General features: G+C 41.9%; 1 protein-coding gene across 2 annotated transcripts in view; it reads right to left on the reverse strand.

Annotated features, from left to right (window-relative positions):
* Positions 1–16,939, reverse strand: part of LOC120940283 (collagen alpha-6(VI) chain-like) — a 195,157-nt gene that overhangs the window by 148,657 nt on the left and 29,561 nt on the right. For both annotated transcript variants that reach the window (XM_040353050.1, XM_040353049.1), the window contains exons 7-9: positions 12,211–12,768; positions 9,890–10,465; positions 3,441–4,016 (exon numbers count right to left, since the gene is read on the reverse strand). In XM_040353050.1, coding sequence (XP_040208984.1) covers positions 3,441–4,016; positions 9,890–10,465; positions 12,211–12,768 — 1,710 coding nt within the window. The remainder of the gene's footprint in view (positions 1–3,440; positions 4,017–9,889; positions 10,466–12,210; positions 12,769–16,939) is intronic.

The following is a 16,939-nucleotide window of genomic DNA, read 5'->3' on the forward strand; positions in this document are numbered from 1 at the left end:
CCGCGACAAAACGGGTCTTTTTTTTTTGACAACACATTGTTGTCTATGGCCGAACGCCAATGCCGCCTCAAAAAAAGGGTCCGGGACTTTTTTTCAGGCGGCAGGCGTACGGCGTTTTGGCGTTCGGCATGAGATGTGAACCATCTCCATAGACATCAATGTGAAATCTCCCCTCCAGCGGCACGAGCGTCGGGCGTCTAGAGGATTTTAAACAGTAAAGGCTCTTATTGTTAATGTTTTACATAGCTATACTTGCAAAAGTGGCCAGCCTGAAATGATCTACAGTAGCAGGACTTTAATTGGAATTATTAGTTCTCAATACATAATTTTTTTTTTTTGCCATTGTTCAATTTTGTATATGCTACACAGTTTCTCAAAAAATGTACTTTATGGATGCTGAAAGGCAATGCAAGAGCTCTGAAATAGATGTTAAATACATTTGCAAAGGAGCAATGTCACAGCACCACCCAGTGTATTTTTATATACTGCATGTGAAAACATACATGATCTTTAAAACACAATTGCCTTACTAGAGAATATTCACCTAGTAAAGTTAAGTGCACTTAACTCTAATGCCGCGTACACACGGTCGTTTTCTGCGATGTAAAAAAACGACGTTTTCTGTGAAGTAAAAAACAACGTTTTTAAAACGACACTTTTCAAAAACGATGTTGCCTACACACCATTGTTTTTTCACAGTGCTCTAGCAAAGCGAGGTTACGTTCACCACGTTTTTCCATTGAAGCTCGCTTCATAACTAGCTTCTGGGCATGCGCGGGTGTAAAAACGTCGTTTGAAACGTCGTTTTTTGCTACACACGGTCAATTTCTGTGAAGTCAAAAACGACGTTTTGAAAAACGACACATAAAATTGAAGCATGCTTCAATTTTTTTTGGTCGTTTTTCAGAAGACATAAAACGTCGTTTTCTCCCACACACGGTCAATTAAATTGACGTTTTTAAAAACGTCGTTTTTTTACATCGCAAAAAACGACTGTGTGTACGCGGCATTACACATGTATTTAGCACATTCTAAACAAACATTCTAAACAAAAGCATATATTACACATCCAAAAATAACACAGTAACCATGCTAATTCTACCACTAGCTCAAATACATTAAAAAAGTAAATACGATAAGGTAAGCAAAAATAAAGAAAATGTATGATTTCTAAACTATTTGAAACAGGGTTGAAAATTATATAGAGTTATAGCTGACCCCATTGGTAATACATTTAATATTTACAATATGTATATAGCATCGACATATGCCAGTACACACCTTAGTTTCTGCCTCTAATGCTGGACATACTGGGGGGAAAAATGTTAAATCTGCAACAATGTTTGTGAGTGTACCAAATGGCAATATTAGATTGCAGATTTTGGTTTTATATGCTTTTGGTCTATTTATTATCTCCACAACTAAAAAGTGAACATTTTATTTTCTCTTAATTATTATCATGAATATTGCATATGAATATATCATATTTTACAAATTTATAAAGCAAATAGAGCTCCAGGTGCCCTTTCAAATATGTACTTATCTATTCTTAGCTGCTTTGTTGAAGAAGACTGTTGTCTTATGAGCTAAATAGCTAAAACCCACATTAGAATAAAATCTAATGAGTCAGAGAAACTAATATATCTTCCCTATCCCTGTTCAGTTCAGTTTTTTTTCAGATGGGTCTATGGAGCTTCACTGAGTGGCAACGCTTCTACAGTGCTCTCTCATTAAAGTGACCCTGTTGCTACATTTAAAAAAACGAATCACAACCAGTCAATAAAAGAGCTTGTTTAAAGGGGCTGTAAAGGTACAATTTATTTTTCCTAAATAGCTTCCTTTACCTTAGTGCAGTCCTCCTTCACTTACCTCATCCTTCCATTTTGCTTTTAAATGTCCGTATTTCTTCTGAGAAATCCTCACTTCCTGTTCTCCTCTCTGTAACTCCACACAGTAATGGGAGGCTTTCTCCCTGGTGTGGAGTGTTGTGCTCGCCCCCTCCCTTGGACTACAGGAGAGTCAGGACACTCTCTACGTTGCAGATAGAGAAAGGAGCTGTGTGTTAGTGGGCGTCCTGACTCTCCTGTAGTCCAAGGGAGGGGGCGAGCACGACACTCCACACGAGGGAGAAAGCCTTGCATTACTGTGTGGAGATACAGACAGAAGAACAGGAAGTGAGGATTTCTCAGAAGAAATAAGGACATTTAAAAGCAAAATCGAAGGAAGAGGTAAGTGAAGGAGAACTACACTAAGGTAAAGGTAGCTATTTAGGAAAACATTTTTTACCTTTACAACCCCTTTAATATACCATGTTTCCCCGAAAATAAGACCGGGTCTTATATTAATTCTGGCTACAAAAAACACACTAGGGCTTATTTTCAGGGGATGTCTTATTTATTTATGGTATGTACAAAAAAGTTTCTCCCCCTGTCAGCTCTGGAGTCAGCAATGTGAAATTCTGTAATCCCAAAAATAAACCTTTGTTTAAAGACCTTATAAAATTATGTAATCCGTTCTGTAAAAAGATACTATCATGTGCAGTGTGTCTCCTTGTGTAACATTATTGTGGAAAATACCTTACTTACAGTGCCGCTTGCCGCTCACGTGAGCCGCTGGAGCTCTTCTTTCCTACTCCAAATACTACAGAGGGAGGGGCCAAGATCCCCAATGACGTCAGCCCCACTCTGAGTACTGCAGTGGGAGGGTCTTGATAAAGTTTTATTGAAAAAAAAACAGCTGACATCAGCTGGGAGGAGAGGAGAAGAGCTCCGGCGGGTCACGTGAGCGCCCAGCAGTGCTGTAAATAAGGTATTTTCCACAATAAAGTTACAAAAGGGAGACACACTGCACATTATATAATCTTTTTACAGAACGGATGACATGTTTTTACAAGGACTTTAACTAGGGCTTATTTTTGGGGTAGGGCTAATATTGCAACCATCCCAGAAACTCACGCTAGGTCTTATTTTCAGGGTAGGGCTTATTTTCGGAGAAACAGGGTATACCTCAGCATTTGGTGAGTCAACTTTGCTCCATTGATGAGCTATGGGTGCAACTGGAATTCAATACTACTTGCATGTCAGATACCTGGCCCCCTCTGAGCACTGTTGTCCCTCCTGCCAGTTCCATCACCCACTGGAAAGATAAAAACTAAACATATTCTTTTACTTTCTTGTGAAAAAAAAACATTATTTTACAGACTGGTTGTGATTTTTTTTTTTATTGCAGGGAAAGTCTCACTTTTAAAAATAGCCATAATGCTCTGTAAGTCCTCACTTGCCCTTTAATCCAAAAACAAACAAACTCAAATGCAACAAATGCAAACTCACACAGGAGCTGAGAACTCATTTTATTGCAGGTACCTCTACATCTCACAGGCAAAAAAAAGAAGAGGAAGGTTCCTAATACCTTCTGTAAATTATATAGCACATAGTCCTTACCTTTGGGAGGGTCATCTTTTGGATCGCATACTTGAGACACAATTTGCCTCTTGATTGAGTCAAGGTCATTATAGTTTTCAACCCTAAAAACGTTTTTTGGATTCCCGGCAATCTGGATAAGCTCAAAGCTGTTTTTGAGACCAATTCCGATAGAGAAAATTGTAATTCCATTGCTCCTCAGTTCAGCAGCCTCTTGATCTACAGTATCATGTGACTCACCATCAGTCATTACTAATAAATACTGATTAACATTTTGGTTTTTACGACCTCCATTGGTAGGATCAAAAAACTGTTTCACAAACTTCAGGCCTTTTCCTGTGTAGGTATTTTGATTCAGCTGAGCAATCTGATCAATATGATCTTTCATTTTTGAAATTTGGTAGTGCTCATTCAAGAAAAATTCTTTCTGGGGATGCTCGCTGTACTGGGCCACACCAATTCGTACCCTGTTCTCTGCAATAGTGAAGCTGTCTGCTATGTCTTTCATGAAAGCCTTTGATATTTCAAAGTCATCTTGACTAATACTTGCAGAACCATCAATCAAAAACACAAGATCCAGCTGTTGATGACCACAAGCTGAAAAGACAAAACAAAAAGAAAAACTTGATTTTACATAAAATAAATCTAAACACGAAAGGATGGACTGTGGAGTTTTAAGAATCAAATTTATATTTGTGTAGATAACCAATGTTTCTCTCCACTTAAGAACCTTGCCTGTTTTTCAGACTTGGTGTTTACAAGATTAAAACAGTACTTAGAACCCCCAAACATTATATATATTTTTTTCTAACACCCTAGAGAATAAAATGGCGGTCATTGCAATACTTTTTGTCACACCGTATTTGTGCAGCGGTCTTACAAGCGCACTTTTTTTGGAAAAAATTCACTTTTTTAAATTAAAAAATAAGACAACAGTAAAGTTAGCCCAATTTTTTTTATATTGTGAAAGATAATGTTACGCCGAGTAAAATGATACCCAACATGCTTCAAAATTGCGCCCGCTCGTGGAATGGCGTCAAACTTTTACCCTTAAAAATCTCCATAGGCGATGTTTAAAAAAATCTATAGGTTGCATATTTTGAGTTACAGAGGAGGTCTAGGGCTAGAATTATTGCTCTCGCTCTAACGATCGCGGCGATACCTCACTTGTGCGGTTTGAACACCGTTTTCATATGCGGGCGCTACCCACGTATGCATTCGCTTCTGCGTGCGAGCTCGTCGGGACGGGGCGCTTTAAAAATAATTTTTTGGGTGTTTTCTTATTTATTTGAATTTATTTTATTTTTTACACTGTTTAAAAAAAAAAAAGGTCACTTTTATTCCTATTACAAGGAATGTAAACATTCCTTGTAATAGAAAAAAAGCATGACAGGTCCTCTTAATATGAGATCTGGGGTAAAAAAACCTCAGATCTCATATTTGGACTAAAATGCAATAAAAAAAAAAAAAAATGTCATTTGAAAAAATTACAACAGGAAAATATGCCTTTAAGAAGCATGGGCGAAAGTCACGTTTTGACGTCGCTTCCGCCCTGCTATGCTATGGAGACGGGTGCAGGCCATCTTGCCCTCACTCGTATCCCAGTCAAGCAGGAGTAAGGACCCGATCGCCTCCGCCACTGCCGACTGCTCCGGTAAACGGCGGAGGGCGTGGGAGAGCGGCGGGAGGGGGGTTCCCCTCTCCTGCCACCAATAACGGTGATCTTGCGGTGAATCCGCCGCAGAGACCACCGTTATCATTAACAGGACCGCTCACAGGAAAGATGGATATCTCCTTTGTGGCAGCAGCTGCTGCCGTTACCGAGATATCCATCTTTAAAGTGCCGACGTGAGCGGGTCCTTAAGTGGTTAAAGCCTAATTCCAAACGTTTTTAACCACCTCCAGTCCGGACCTTTTCTGGCACTTCTTGTTCACATGTAACAATCAGTGTTTTTTGCTAGAAAATTGTTAGAACCCCCAAACATTAAATATTTTTTTTAAAGCAGAGGCCTTAAAGATTAAATTGGTAAGTTTTGAAATTATGTATGTTACACAATATTTGTGCGCTTTTTAAAACACAATATTTTGGGAAATAAAAAAATGTGAATTTCGATACAAAAAAAATTAAATACATGATAAAACATGAGGAACATGATAGAATACATGACCCAAATATTTTATATAATATAGAAGATGATGTTATGGCAAGTAAATAGATACCAAACATGTCACCCCTTAAAATTACGCACGCCCTTGCAATTTTGACAAACAATCTAAATGTTACTATCCATAGGCAATGCTTTAAAAGCCTTTACAGGTTACCACTTTTAATTTACAGAGGAGATCTGGTGCTAGAATTACTGCCCATGAGCTAACATTCACGGTGATACCTCATGTGTGGGATGATCACTGTTTGCGTGCTTGCAGGACGGACACGCGCATTGGCCTTTGCACGTGGGCACGGGAAGAGGAGGGGACACTTTATATATTTTTTTATTATTAGTTTATTTTATCTTTTTTTTTTTTACACCGTTGCTTTATTTTTCAATTTTCTTTATCACTTTTATTGCTGTCACACGGAATGTAAACATCCTTGTGACAGCAATAGGCATGTGCCAGGTACTCTTTTTGGAGAGATCTGGGGTCTATAAGACCCCAAATTCCTCCTCTGCACTTAAAGGCATTCAAAACACCAAGATCTGTGTTTTTGAATGCTTTACATTTTTAAAAACTGGCACCAATGGTTTCCAAGCAAATCATAAGTGATGTTATGTCACCCCTTCCGGTTAACTGTTACAAAAAGCCGATCAAAGCTGATCCCAGCTTTGCTTGGCTTCTGGCCAGCTGGTGAACATGCTGGCTGGTCCCTCATGTCTCTTGGTGGGATGGGAGACCCCGAGATAGCAGCGGAAGGTGGCGGGAGGGGAGATGTCCCCTTCTGCTGCTTGCAATAGCAATCGATCAGCTAGTAAGCCACTCTGACTGCTATTACAAGAGCCAACTGCAGGCATCAACCCGGTACAACCACTAAAATCAAGTAAAGTACATGTACGTTGCTGGATGGAAATTGGTTAAAGTTTTAGCTAGAGTGGGTAAGATTTTAAATTCCTGTGAGTTTTTTTTTTTAATCTTTGAGATTTCCCTTTATATCATGTTATTGGATCCAATATTAGAAATGAAGGTAGCATGTGTCACTAGGTCAGGGAGGCACAGACAGAAATACTAGCATTGCCAGAAGATTTAAACCTTCCTGACTGTAATCAGGGTTAAATAATGTGTTTGTCCCTGTTGGAGAGATTTCCCATTACACCCTGATCTGTCACAATGTGGTGAATCTCCGAATATAGGGACAAAGACAGCTATAAAATCTATAGAGGGATTTTCCTGCCTTTGCTGCTCTATCCAACAATGAAATATGTTTTGGCTGGAGTTGGGCTTTAACAAGTTCTGGACCGCCCACTGCATATATACTGTGCATGAGATCCAGGGGGCATGCACGGAACAGACCGCTCCTGCTGTGATTGAACACAGCAGAAGCCAATCGACGGGTCCGACCACTGGGACCCGCCGATCATTCAGAAGAAGGAAGAGCAGTCTGCTATTTAAACAAGGCAGACCGTGAGACCGCTGTTCTGTCAGAGTGTAAGACCTCGTCAGGAAAAACCCGTCGTTTTCCCTGACGAGATTCTTGGCAAGAAACTGTTGCCGCCCGAGTGTACAGACTTTCGTTTCAAAAGAACCGCATGCGCTTGTCACATTTGATGCCATCGCCGCCATCTTGCTTCACCCTACCTATGCCGTGGAAGCTACCGTGCATGCGTCAAAGTCATTTTGAGCAAGTGCAGGTTTCCACGGTGACAGGTAAGTATACACACTCTCGGGTTTCTCATCGGGAAACAGGCCGGCAAGAATCTCGACGAGAAAAAAAGAGAGCAGCTTCTCTTCTTTTCTCGTTGAGATTCTGGCCAGATTTCCTGACAAGAAACCTGAAAGCCTTGTACACACGAACGGGAATCTCGGCAAGAAGCAGTTTTCTTGTTGGTTTTTGCCGAGAAAACCGGTTGTGTACGAGGCTTTAGAGAGAGATCTTGGGCCAGGTCCACGTACCTCGGCGCATCTATACGTAGATACGCTATGCCGCCGTAACTTACATCGTATTTTCCGTATCCACAAAGATATTGCACCGTAAGTTACGGCGGCGTAGTGTAACTGTGTCGGCGTAAGGGTGCGCAATTCAAATGGATAAGATGTGGGTGTGTTTTATGGTAATTCCTATTGACCCCACGTAAATGACGTTTTTTTTTTAATGGCGCATGCGCCGTCCGTGGGGTATCCCAGTGCGCATGCTCCAAATTGACCCGCAACAAGCCAATGCTTTTGACGTGAACGTAATTCTACGCAAAGCCCTATTCGCGAACGTTTTACGCAAGCAACGTAAACGCCGGAAAATTTTACGCTGGCCGGACGTCCATACTTAACATTGCGAATGCCTCATAGAGCAGGGGTAACGTTACGCCGAAAAAAGCCTTACGGAAACTACGTAAAAAAATGCGCCGGCCGGACGTATGTTTGTGGATTGGCGTATCTAGCTAATTTGCATACTCGACGCGGAAATCAACGGAAGCGCCACCTAGCGGCCAGCGTAAATATGTACCTTAGATCCGACGGCGTACTAAGACGTACACCAGTCGGATCTTAGCACAATTCCGGCGTATCTTGTTTTGTGGATACAAAACAAAGATACGCCGGAGCATCCTAGAAGTTACGCAGTGCAGTGCACTTTTTTTTAGCACTGATCACTGTATCGCTGATCACCACCATTACTAGTAAAAACAATTTTAAAAAGTCCATAAATCTCTCATAGTTTATAGACGCTAGAGGCTTTTTATTGGGAATGTTTTATAGCAGAAAAAAAAAATATTGGGCCAGATCCTCAAAAGAGATATGCAGGCGGATCTGCTGTTCCGCCTGCGTATCCCTGTTTCTATCTTTGGAACTGATCCACAGAATCAGTTTCCAAGAGATAGACAGTACCGCGACCGCCGCTGGGGGCATTCATCGTCATAATTTCCCGTCGGGTATGCTAATGAGGAGTTACGTCGATCCTCAAAGCTTTTTCGCGTTCGCTACGTCGCCGCTACGTTAGTTTCCCGTCGCTTAGTTACACTTTTGTAAAGCAGCCCTACTTTTACACAGCAGGCGTACTGCTGTGTAAAGTATGGCCGTCCTTCCCGCGTCAAATTTTAAAATTTTACGTCGATTGCGTAAGCCGTACAGGAATACGGAAATAGGCTACGCGGCGCGCCGATCAAAAGCATGCGCAGTACGTCCGGCGCGGGAGCGCGCCTAATTTAAATGGGACTCGCCCCATTAGATTAGGAACGCCTTGCGCCGGACGGATTTGAGTTACACCGCCGCAAATTTCCAGGTAAGTGTGTTGTGGATCGATACCTAACTTAGGAAATTTGCGGCAGTGTAACTTAAATCTGTTAAGTTACGTTGCGCTGCGGGGCTGTGGATCTGGCCCATTGTTACTAACCTTCAAATCTAACATCTTTCTGATAAATTAAAAACTAAGCATCATTACTTATGATTAGCATTCTTTAGTGATGTCTTCTCTTGTGGAAGTGTGAACTAAGGCTGGTACACACTGGTGCCATTTCAGATGTGAATTGAGTGGCACAGTAGTGCATGACAATGGAAATCACATTATTTTCAAAAGTGCCAGTTCACATAAATTCAGTATGATTTTGGAAAAGTGTCCTGTGCTACTTTGGTGCGCTCAATTCTGGTTCCATAGAATATGAAAAGCACATCCAAGTAGCATCTAAGCTACATCACAGAATTGCACTGAATGTTGGATCAAAATGAGATGCAGTGTGAACCTAGACAAAATCATATGAAAAAATACTAGATATTTTTGTTTAAACCTACACCTGTTTAAAGGAAACCTGTCATTGGGAATATGAAAGTTGGCCCCAACGGGATCACATACTAAACAAACTAGACTGCCAAATTGTTGAGGCAAATCACTAAGGATCTCTAGCAGATTCCTAACTTTTATTGTTCTAAAGAAGTACTGTAGCTGTTTGTTTGTTACAGCAGCTGTATATTGAAAAGTAAGGGTAGCTTTTAATAACATTAAATTACAACATGGGTTGTATAGCAATTGCATATGTTTTTATATATATATATATATATATATATATATATATATATATATATATATATATATATATATATATATATATAATTAGTTTTTTGCTATACTTTTGCCACAAAGGTGGAGTTACCCTTTAAGGTGTGACATCAAATCAGAGACTTGACTGTTTTGTACTGCTAAGTATTGTACTTTTATAAAGCCACCATCCAAGGTTTTTAACAGAAAAATAAATAAAGCTACATACTGTATGAGAAAGAAATATACAGTATAATAACATTCTTTTATGTAGATTATGCAATTTACTTACCCGGTTTAGACTCATCACAAACAATTTGTGTTATATTCTCATGCAAAGCTTCCAGACTATTGTAATTATCTACTAAGAACCATCTATCTGGCTGTCCAGCAATTTTCTCAAGCTCTACTTTTTTGGCTGCACCAACTCCAACAGCAAAGATTATAAAACCATTGTTTCTTAAAGATTGAGGTACTGTATCTAATTGCGGTCTGTCTGCAGCAGTTGTTTCCCCATCGGTAATAAGAATTATAATCTGTGCGACTCCAGGACGACCACCATAAATTGGATTAAACCTTTCTTGGGTGTACATTAAAGCTGTTGCAGTATATGTAAATCCCTTTGTTCGTATCAAAGAATATATAGCCTTGCGGACCTCAGATTTGGTAGAATGAGCATTCAATGAAAATTGTTCTTCAGGTGTTGTTCCATAGGTCACAACACCAAACTGGACATTTTCCTTCCCAACCATGGAGTCATTTACTACAGCTTCCATAAACCTTTGCATAATTTTGAATTGGGAAACGGTGATGCTTGAAGAGGCGTCCACTAAAAATATGATGTCTGCAACCTCTGTTCTTTTACATGCTGCAAAACACAACATAATATATTCATTATCATTATAGCTGAGATTTCCATAATATTTCCATAATATCCAGTAGACTGAAGTTGGCCATTTTTAGAGTCTTTAGATACCAGCTGTTAATATTAACTTGACCTATTCTAAGAAAAGGGGGAAAAAAACAAATGCCCCATGTCCTCCAGGAAAGATGGCCCACTTATAAAGTAATGGAGATTGAGAGAAGTTATTTTAATATAACCAGGGCTTTTTTTCAGGGGGAACTTGGGGGAACTCAGTTCCACCACCTCTGGCTCAGACCCTTTGGTGCCTGCTCACCACAATCACTTGTAAACACAGAAGTCTGGTCTCTGTGTTTACAAGTGACAGCTCTGCACTCTGTGTGTAACCACCTGAACTTTGCATTCTGTATGTAATGCAATCCTGGTATTTAATGCCCCTTTAAGACCCTTCTACTGTTTGTGAAATCTGAACGGGGTGGTGGTTTAGTTCCTGCACCTATTTTCTGAGAAAAAAAGCTCTGAATATAACCAATAACTGAGCAACAAAATTTCCTCAGAAAACAATTCAATTTACAGTAAAAATGCAAATGGAAATCAAATGCTTATTTAACATGGTTTCAGCATTCGAAAAGCATTCATATATTAATTAAATAAAAATAATAAAAAGTACCACTTCACTATTTTCACGTTATTTGCTATCAAATGCCAGCTATTTAGTGCTCAGTAGAGGCTTTAAGATTTGTAAGTGGAATGACAGGTGGCAGGGCTCAGTGCTAGAAGTGGTAGAGTTTAAGGTCAACTTGCGCAAAAGTAGAAACTTAATGTACACCATGGGTCTATGGTGCCAAGGGCTCTATAAGGACATAGCTTTCAATATAAAGACTAATAGCTGGATTCAGGTACGGCGGCGCATCGTTGCGGCGGCGTAGCGTATCGTATTTACACTACGCTCTCGTAAGTTAGTTAGGCAAGTACTGTATTCACAAAGTACTTGCCTGCTAAGTTATGGCGCGTAGCGTAAATGCGGCGGGCGTAAGCGCGCCTAATTCAAATTTGGCTGAGGGGGCGTGTTTTATGTTAATGGGGGGTGACCAGACGTGATTGAAGTTTTTTGCGAACGGTGCATGCGCCGTCCGTGTACATATCCCAGTGTGCATTGTGGCAAAGTAAGCCGCAAGGACGTATTGGTTTCAACGTGGACGTAAATTACGTCCAGCGCTATTCACGGACGACTTACACAAACGACGTAAAATTTTCAAATTTCGACACGGGAACGACGGCCATACTTAACATTACTAGTCCAGCTATTTCATGGAATAACTTTACACCTGAAAATGCCTTACGTAAACGGCGTATCTTTACTGCGACGGGCGGACGTACGTTCTTGAATAGGCGTATCTTATGATTTACATATTCTACGCCAAACTCAATGGAAGCGCCACCTAGCGGCCAGCCTAAAAATTACACTTTAAGATACGACGGTGTAAGACACTTACGCCGCTCGTATCTTAGCCTAATTTAAGCGTATCTGGTTACCAGAATACGCTTAAATTTGCATCGGCGCAGATTCAGACTTAGGCCGGCGTATCTACTGATACACCGGCCTAAGTCTTTCTGAATCCACCTATAAGATAAGAACTTGCAGTTAGCAGAAGATGTGTGCATTTCCCTACTGCTGTTACATTAATAAGGCTTTATGCCAGGTTTACTTTAGGGCTATTGTTAAGAAATCATCTGAGGGGTAAACTTACGATCTTGAGGATTGCAAATTTCAAACATGATCTGCTTATTTAGAAATGCCAAAGCATCAAAATTATCCTCAAGGAAGACACGATCTTGCTTTCCTGCTATCTCCAAAAGCTGTGTGTTGTTTGCATTTAGTACACCAATAGCATAAATGTCAACATTCTGTCTCCTAATATCAGCAGCTGGTTTTGCCACTGGATCTGAAGACTCTCCATCTGTGACTATAATAAGATATTGTTTAGTTTTTGTCCTTCCTCCCTTGGCCAAGCTGAAATATGGCAATGCATCTTGTAACGCAACTCCAGTCAAAGTCCCTTGATCCAATTTTTGCATACTCGATATGGCATCTTGAATTTCATTTTTCTTTTTATATTTGTTCAGTGGGAACTCTTCTTTGGTTTCAGAACTAAACTGGATTAAGCCAATCTGAACTCTGTCTGGACCAATTTCAGACTGTTTCACTATGGAATTCATGAATTCTTTCATCTTCTCATAATCATTGTCATTGATACTGCCAGAACTGTCAATCAGGAACAGGATATCTGCTTTCATGTCTTTGCAGGCTGGAGACAAGAAAAAAGACAAACACTAATATATGAACATAGTTACATAGACACAAGTCCATCTAGTTCAAACAATAATAATAATAAAAAAATAAAAAATAAAACAACCCTACAATTCCATATGCACAATCCTATACCCATAGTTGATCAAGAGGAAGGCAAGAAAAAAAAAAAAAGCATCATCCAATTTGCTACAGCATGGGAAAAAAAATCCTCCCTGATCCCTGAGGCCTCGTACACACAACCGGATCTGTCCGCTGAAACTGGTCCGACGGGCCAGTTTCAGCAGACATGTTCGGTCGTTTGTAGGCCCGACCGGACAGTTGTCCGGCGGATCGGTCAGATTCCAGCGGACAAATGTTTGTTAGCATGCTAAGAAACCTGTCCGCTGGAACCATGTCCGTCGGACATGTTCAGTCGTCTGTACAGACTCACCGGACATGTCCGACCGGCCGCCATCCCTCGCATGCGTCGTACTGATTCGACGCATGCGTGGAAGCTTTGAACTTCCAGGGCCACCCACGTCGCCGCGTCATCGTCGCGGCGACGGCACGGCCACGTCCCCACGTATTGTTAACGCGCGGATTTCTGTCTGATGGTGTGTACAACCATCAGACAGAAATCTCCGACCGGACATGTCCGCTGAAAACGGTCCGGCGGACCGTTTTCAGCGGACTGTCCGGTCGTCTGTATGAGGCCTGAGAGGCAATCAGATATTCCATGGATCAACTTTACCTATAAATGTTAGTATCCAGTATATTATGTACATTTAGGAAAGAATCCAGGCCTTTCTAAAAACAATCTACTGAGCTGGCCAGAACCACCTCTGGAGGGTCTATTCTACATTTTCACAGCTCTTAGTGCGAAGAAACCTTTCCGTATTTGGAGATGAAATCTTGTTTTCTCTAGACATAAAGTGTGCCCCCTTGTGCTCTGTGATGACCTTAAAGTGAATAACTCAACACCAAGTTCACTATATGGACCCCTTATGTATTTGTACATGTTGATCATATTCCCCCCTTAATCTCCTCTTCTCAAGAGTGAAAAAATTCAGTTCCTCTAATCTTTCCTCCGAGCTGAGCTCCTCCATGACTCTTATCAGTTTGGTTGCCCTTCTTTGAGAACTGGAGCCCAAAACTGAGCTGCATATTGCAGATGAGGTCATACTAATGCTTTGTACAGGGGCAAAATAATATCTCTTTCTCTGGAGTCCATACCGCTCTTAATATAAGATCTTAATACATAAATATGTTTGTACAACATATAATATGGCATACAAAACTATATTAAACCAAGGCTTAAAATGTCAGTTAGTAATTAATAGTCGAATACTGCCGTTAATACTTGGTACTAGATGTAAGCAAAATGTTAAATAGACAAATTTGCAAAACAACAATCACTGAGGAGGAACAAAATGGGACACAAACAGACAAACTAATAAAAAGTCAGACAGATGAGATTCCAGGTAAGGATGTAGAATGAAAGGCAAAGGGGAGAGAGACAAAGTGGTGAGAATGGGTATAACATAGTTAGATAGTGATTCAGAAAAAAAAAACACATTCAGTCCATTATTTGTGTCAAATCGAATCATCATCCTTAGTGCAACTGTTTTCCTTTCCTAAATATTGTGAAAATTCTCTTAAGACCTCTTTTACACTGAGGCAGTTTTTTGGCATTTTATCGCTAGAGATAGCCTCGGAAAATGCCTGAAATCTCCCTCCAATTCATTGCAATGGGTGCTTTCACACTTGGGTGGTGCATCTGCGGGACATTAGAAAAAGTATTTGGGGTAGGTGGGAAGCTCTATAAATAGCACTCCCAAATAGCACTGAATGGGCAGCGCTTTGAAAGCACCGCAAAATGGGTCTTTTTTCCTTTTTTTAAAGGTCACGTTGTAACCAGTGGCGGTTCGTCCATAGAGGGCGCTGGAGCGCCGCCCCCTCTGGCTCTCACCGCCACTGAGTGAAATAACATAGATTCATGCATTGCACGAATCTATGTTATTTTCGCCGCTGCCGCTGTTATTCAGATGGTCGGCGCTCAATGTCCGGCCATCTGAATAACGCCAGCTGGTTGGCTGTAGGGAAATGTCTATCAAAGCCAGCGGCTCTGATAGGCTTTCCCAATACAGCCCTCGGGTCCCTGAAGCTAATTCTCGGAGCGCACAGACTGTACGCCCCTTGAATAAGATGACAGGCGCCTCAGCCAATCAGGTTGGCCGGTTCTGGCTACCAGTAACCTGATTGGCTGAGACGCCTGTCAGTCATCGAGGGCGGGAGAAGACATTGTGGGACGTGGATGCCTAAAACCAGTAAAGGTAAGTGCCGGGCGGGGAGAAAGCAATTTACAGGGCACAGTGGGGACAATTGGCACAGCGGTGACCATTAAAGGGCACAGTGGTGACAATGTATGGCACAGTGGCTGCGTTTAATGGCATGGCACAGTGGTGACAATGCATGGCACAGTGGTGACAATGCATGGCACAGTGGTGACAATGTATGGCACAGTGGCTGCGTTTAATGGCATGGCACAGTGGTGACAATGCATGGCACAGTGGTGACAATGCATGGCACAGTGGTGACAATGTATGGCACAGTGGCTGCGTTTAATGGCATGGCTCAGTGGTGACAATGTATGGCACAGTGGTGACAAAGGATGGCTATGGCACAGTGGTGACAAAGGATGGCACAGTGGCGGAGTTTAATGGCATGGCACAGTGGTGACAATGTATGGCACAGTGGCTGCGTTTAATGGCATGGCACAGTGGTGACAATGTATGGCACAGTGGTGACAAAGGATGGCACAGTGGCTGCGTTTAATGGCATGACACAGTGGTGACAATGTATGGCACAGTGGCTGCATTTAATGGCATGGCACAGTGGTGACAATGGATGGCACAGTGACTGCATTTAATGGCATGGCACAGTGGTGACAATGTATGGCACAGTGGCTGCGTTTAATGGCATGGCACAGTGGTGACAATGGATGGCACAGTGACTGCGTTTAATGGCATGGCACAGTGGTGCAAATTGATGGCACAGTGACTGCATTTGATGGCATGGCACAGTGACTGCGGTTAATGGCATGGCACAGTGGTGCAAATTGATGGCACAGTGACTGCATTTGATGGCATGGCACAGTGACTGCGTTTAATGGCATGGCACAGTGGTGCGAATTGATGGCACAGTGGCTGCATTTGATGGCATGGCACAGTGGTGCAAATTAATGGCACAGTGGCTGCATTTGATGGCATGGCACAGTGGTGTAAATTGATGGCACAGTGGCTGCGTTTGATGGCATGTAACAGTGGCTGCGTTTGGGCACAGTGAGACTGCAATTTTTTTTTCCTTTGCGCCCCCCCAAAAATTTTGAGCACCAGCCGCCACTGGTTGTAACGTGACCTTAAAAAAACCATACCACTAGCGCCCAATAAAAATGCAGCAAAAACACAGAAAAAACGCCACTAAAGCACCTCAAAAATGATCATCTGTGATCACCTTAACCACTTCCCGCCTGGCCTATAGCAAAATGATGGTCAGGATGGTGGTTCAGTAATCCTTACTGGGCGTCATATGACGTCCAGCAGGATAATAGCTGCCACGTGCCCAGTAAGACACACCGCTACACCAATATCGGCAAAGAGACTCCCACTGATGCTCTTTGCCACGTGATCAGCCATGTCCAATCTCGGCTGATCACGATGTAAACATGAAGAGCCGTTGATTGGCTTTTTCTCACTCGTGTCTGACAGATGTGAGTAGAGGGGACCCAATGGGGGGGGGTCTGTTTATCAGCGCTGCCCCCTCGCGGATGCACACACTGGACCACCAGGGAAGCCGCCAGGACCACCAGGGAAGTTCCTAACATGTGGATGGCCAGGTACATCCCCCATGGCCATCCACATATGCAAATATATGCCCAATATATGCCAATCCGTGCCCACAAATGGGCACTGACTGGCACCATTATGGATCACATCAGATCAGTGATGCCCAGCAATGCCACCTATCAGTGTCATCAGTGCCACACATCAGTGTCCATCAGTGCCACCTATCAACCATCAGCGCACACCTTTCACTGCCCATCCGTGCCACCTATCAATGCCACCCATAAGTACCCATCAGTGCCACCCATAAGTACCCATCAGTGCTGCCTATGAGTCAAATCATTA

This window comes from Rana temporaria, chromosome 5 (assembly GCF_905171775.1).
Source record: "Rana temporaria chromosome 5, aRanTem1.1, whole genome shotgun sequence".
In the NCBI taxonomy this organism is placed as follows: Eukaryota; Metazoa; Chordata; class Amphibia; order Anura; family Ranidae; genus Rana; species Rana temporaria.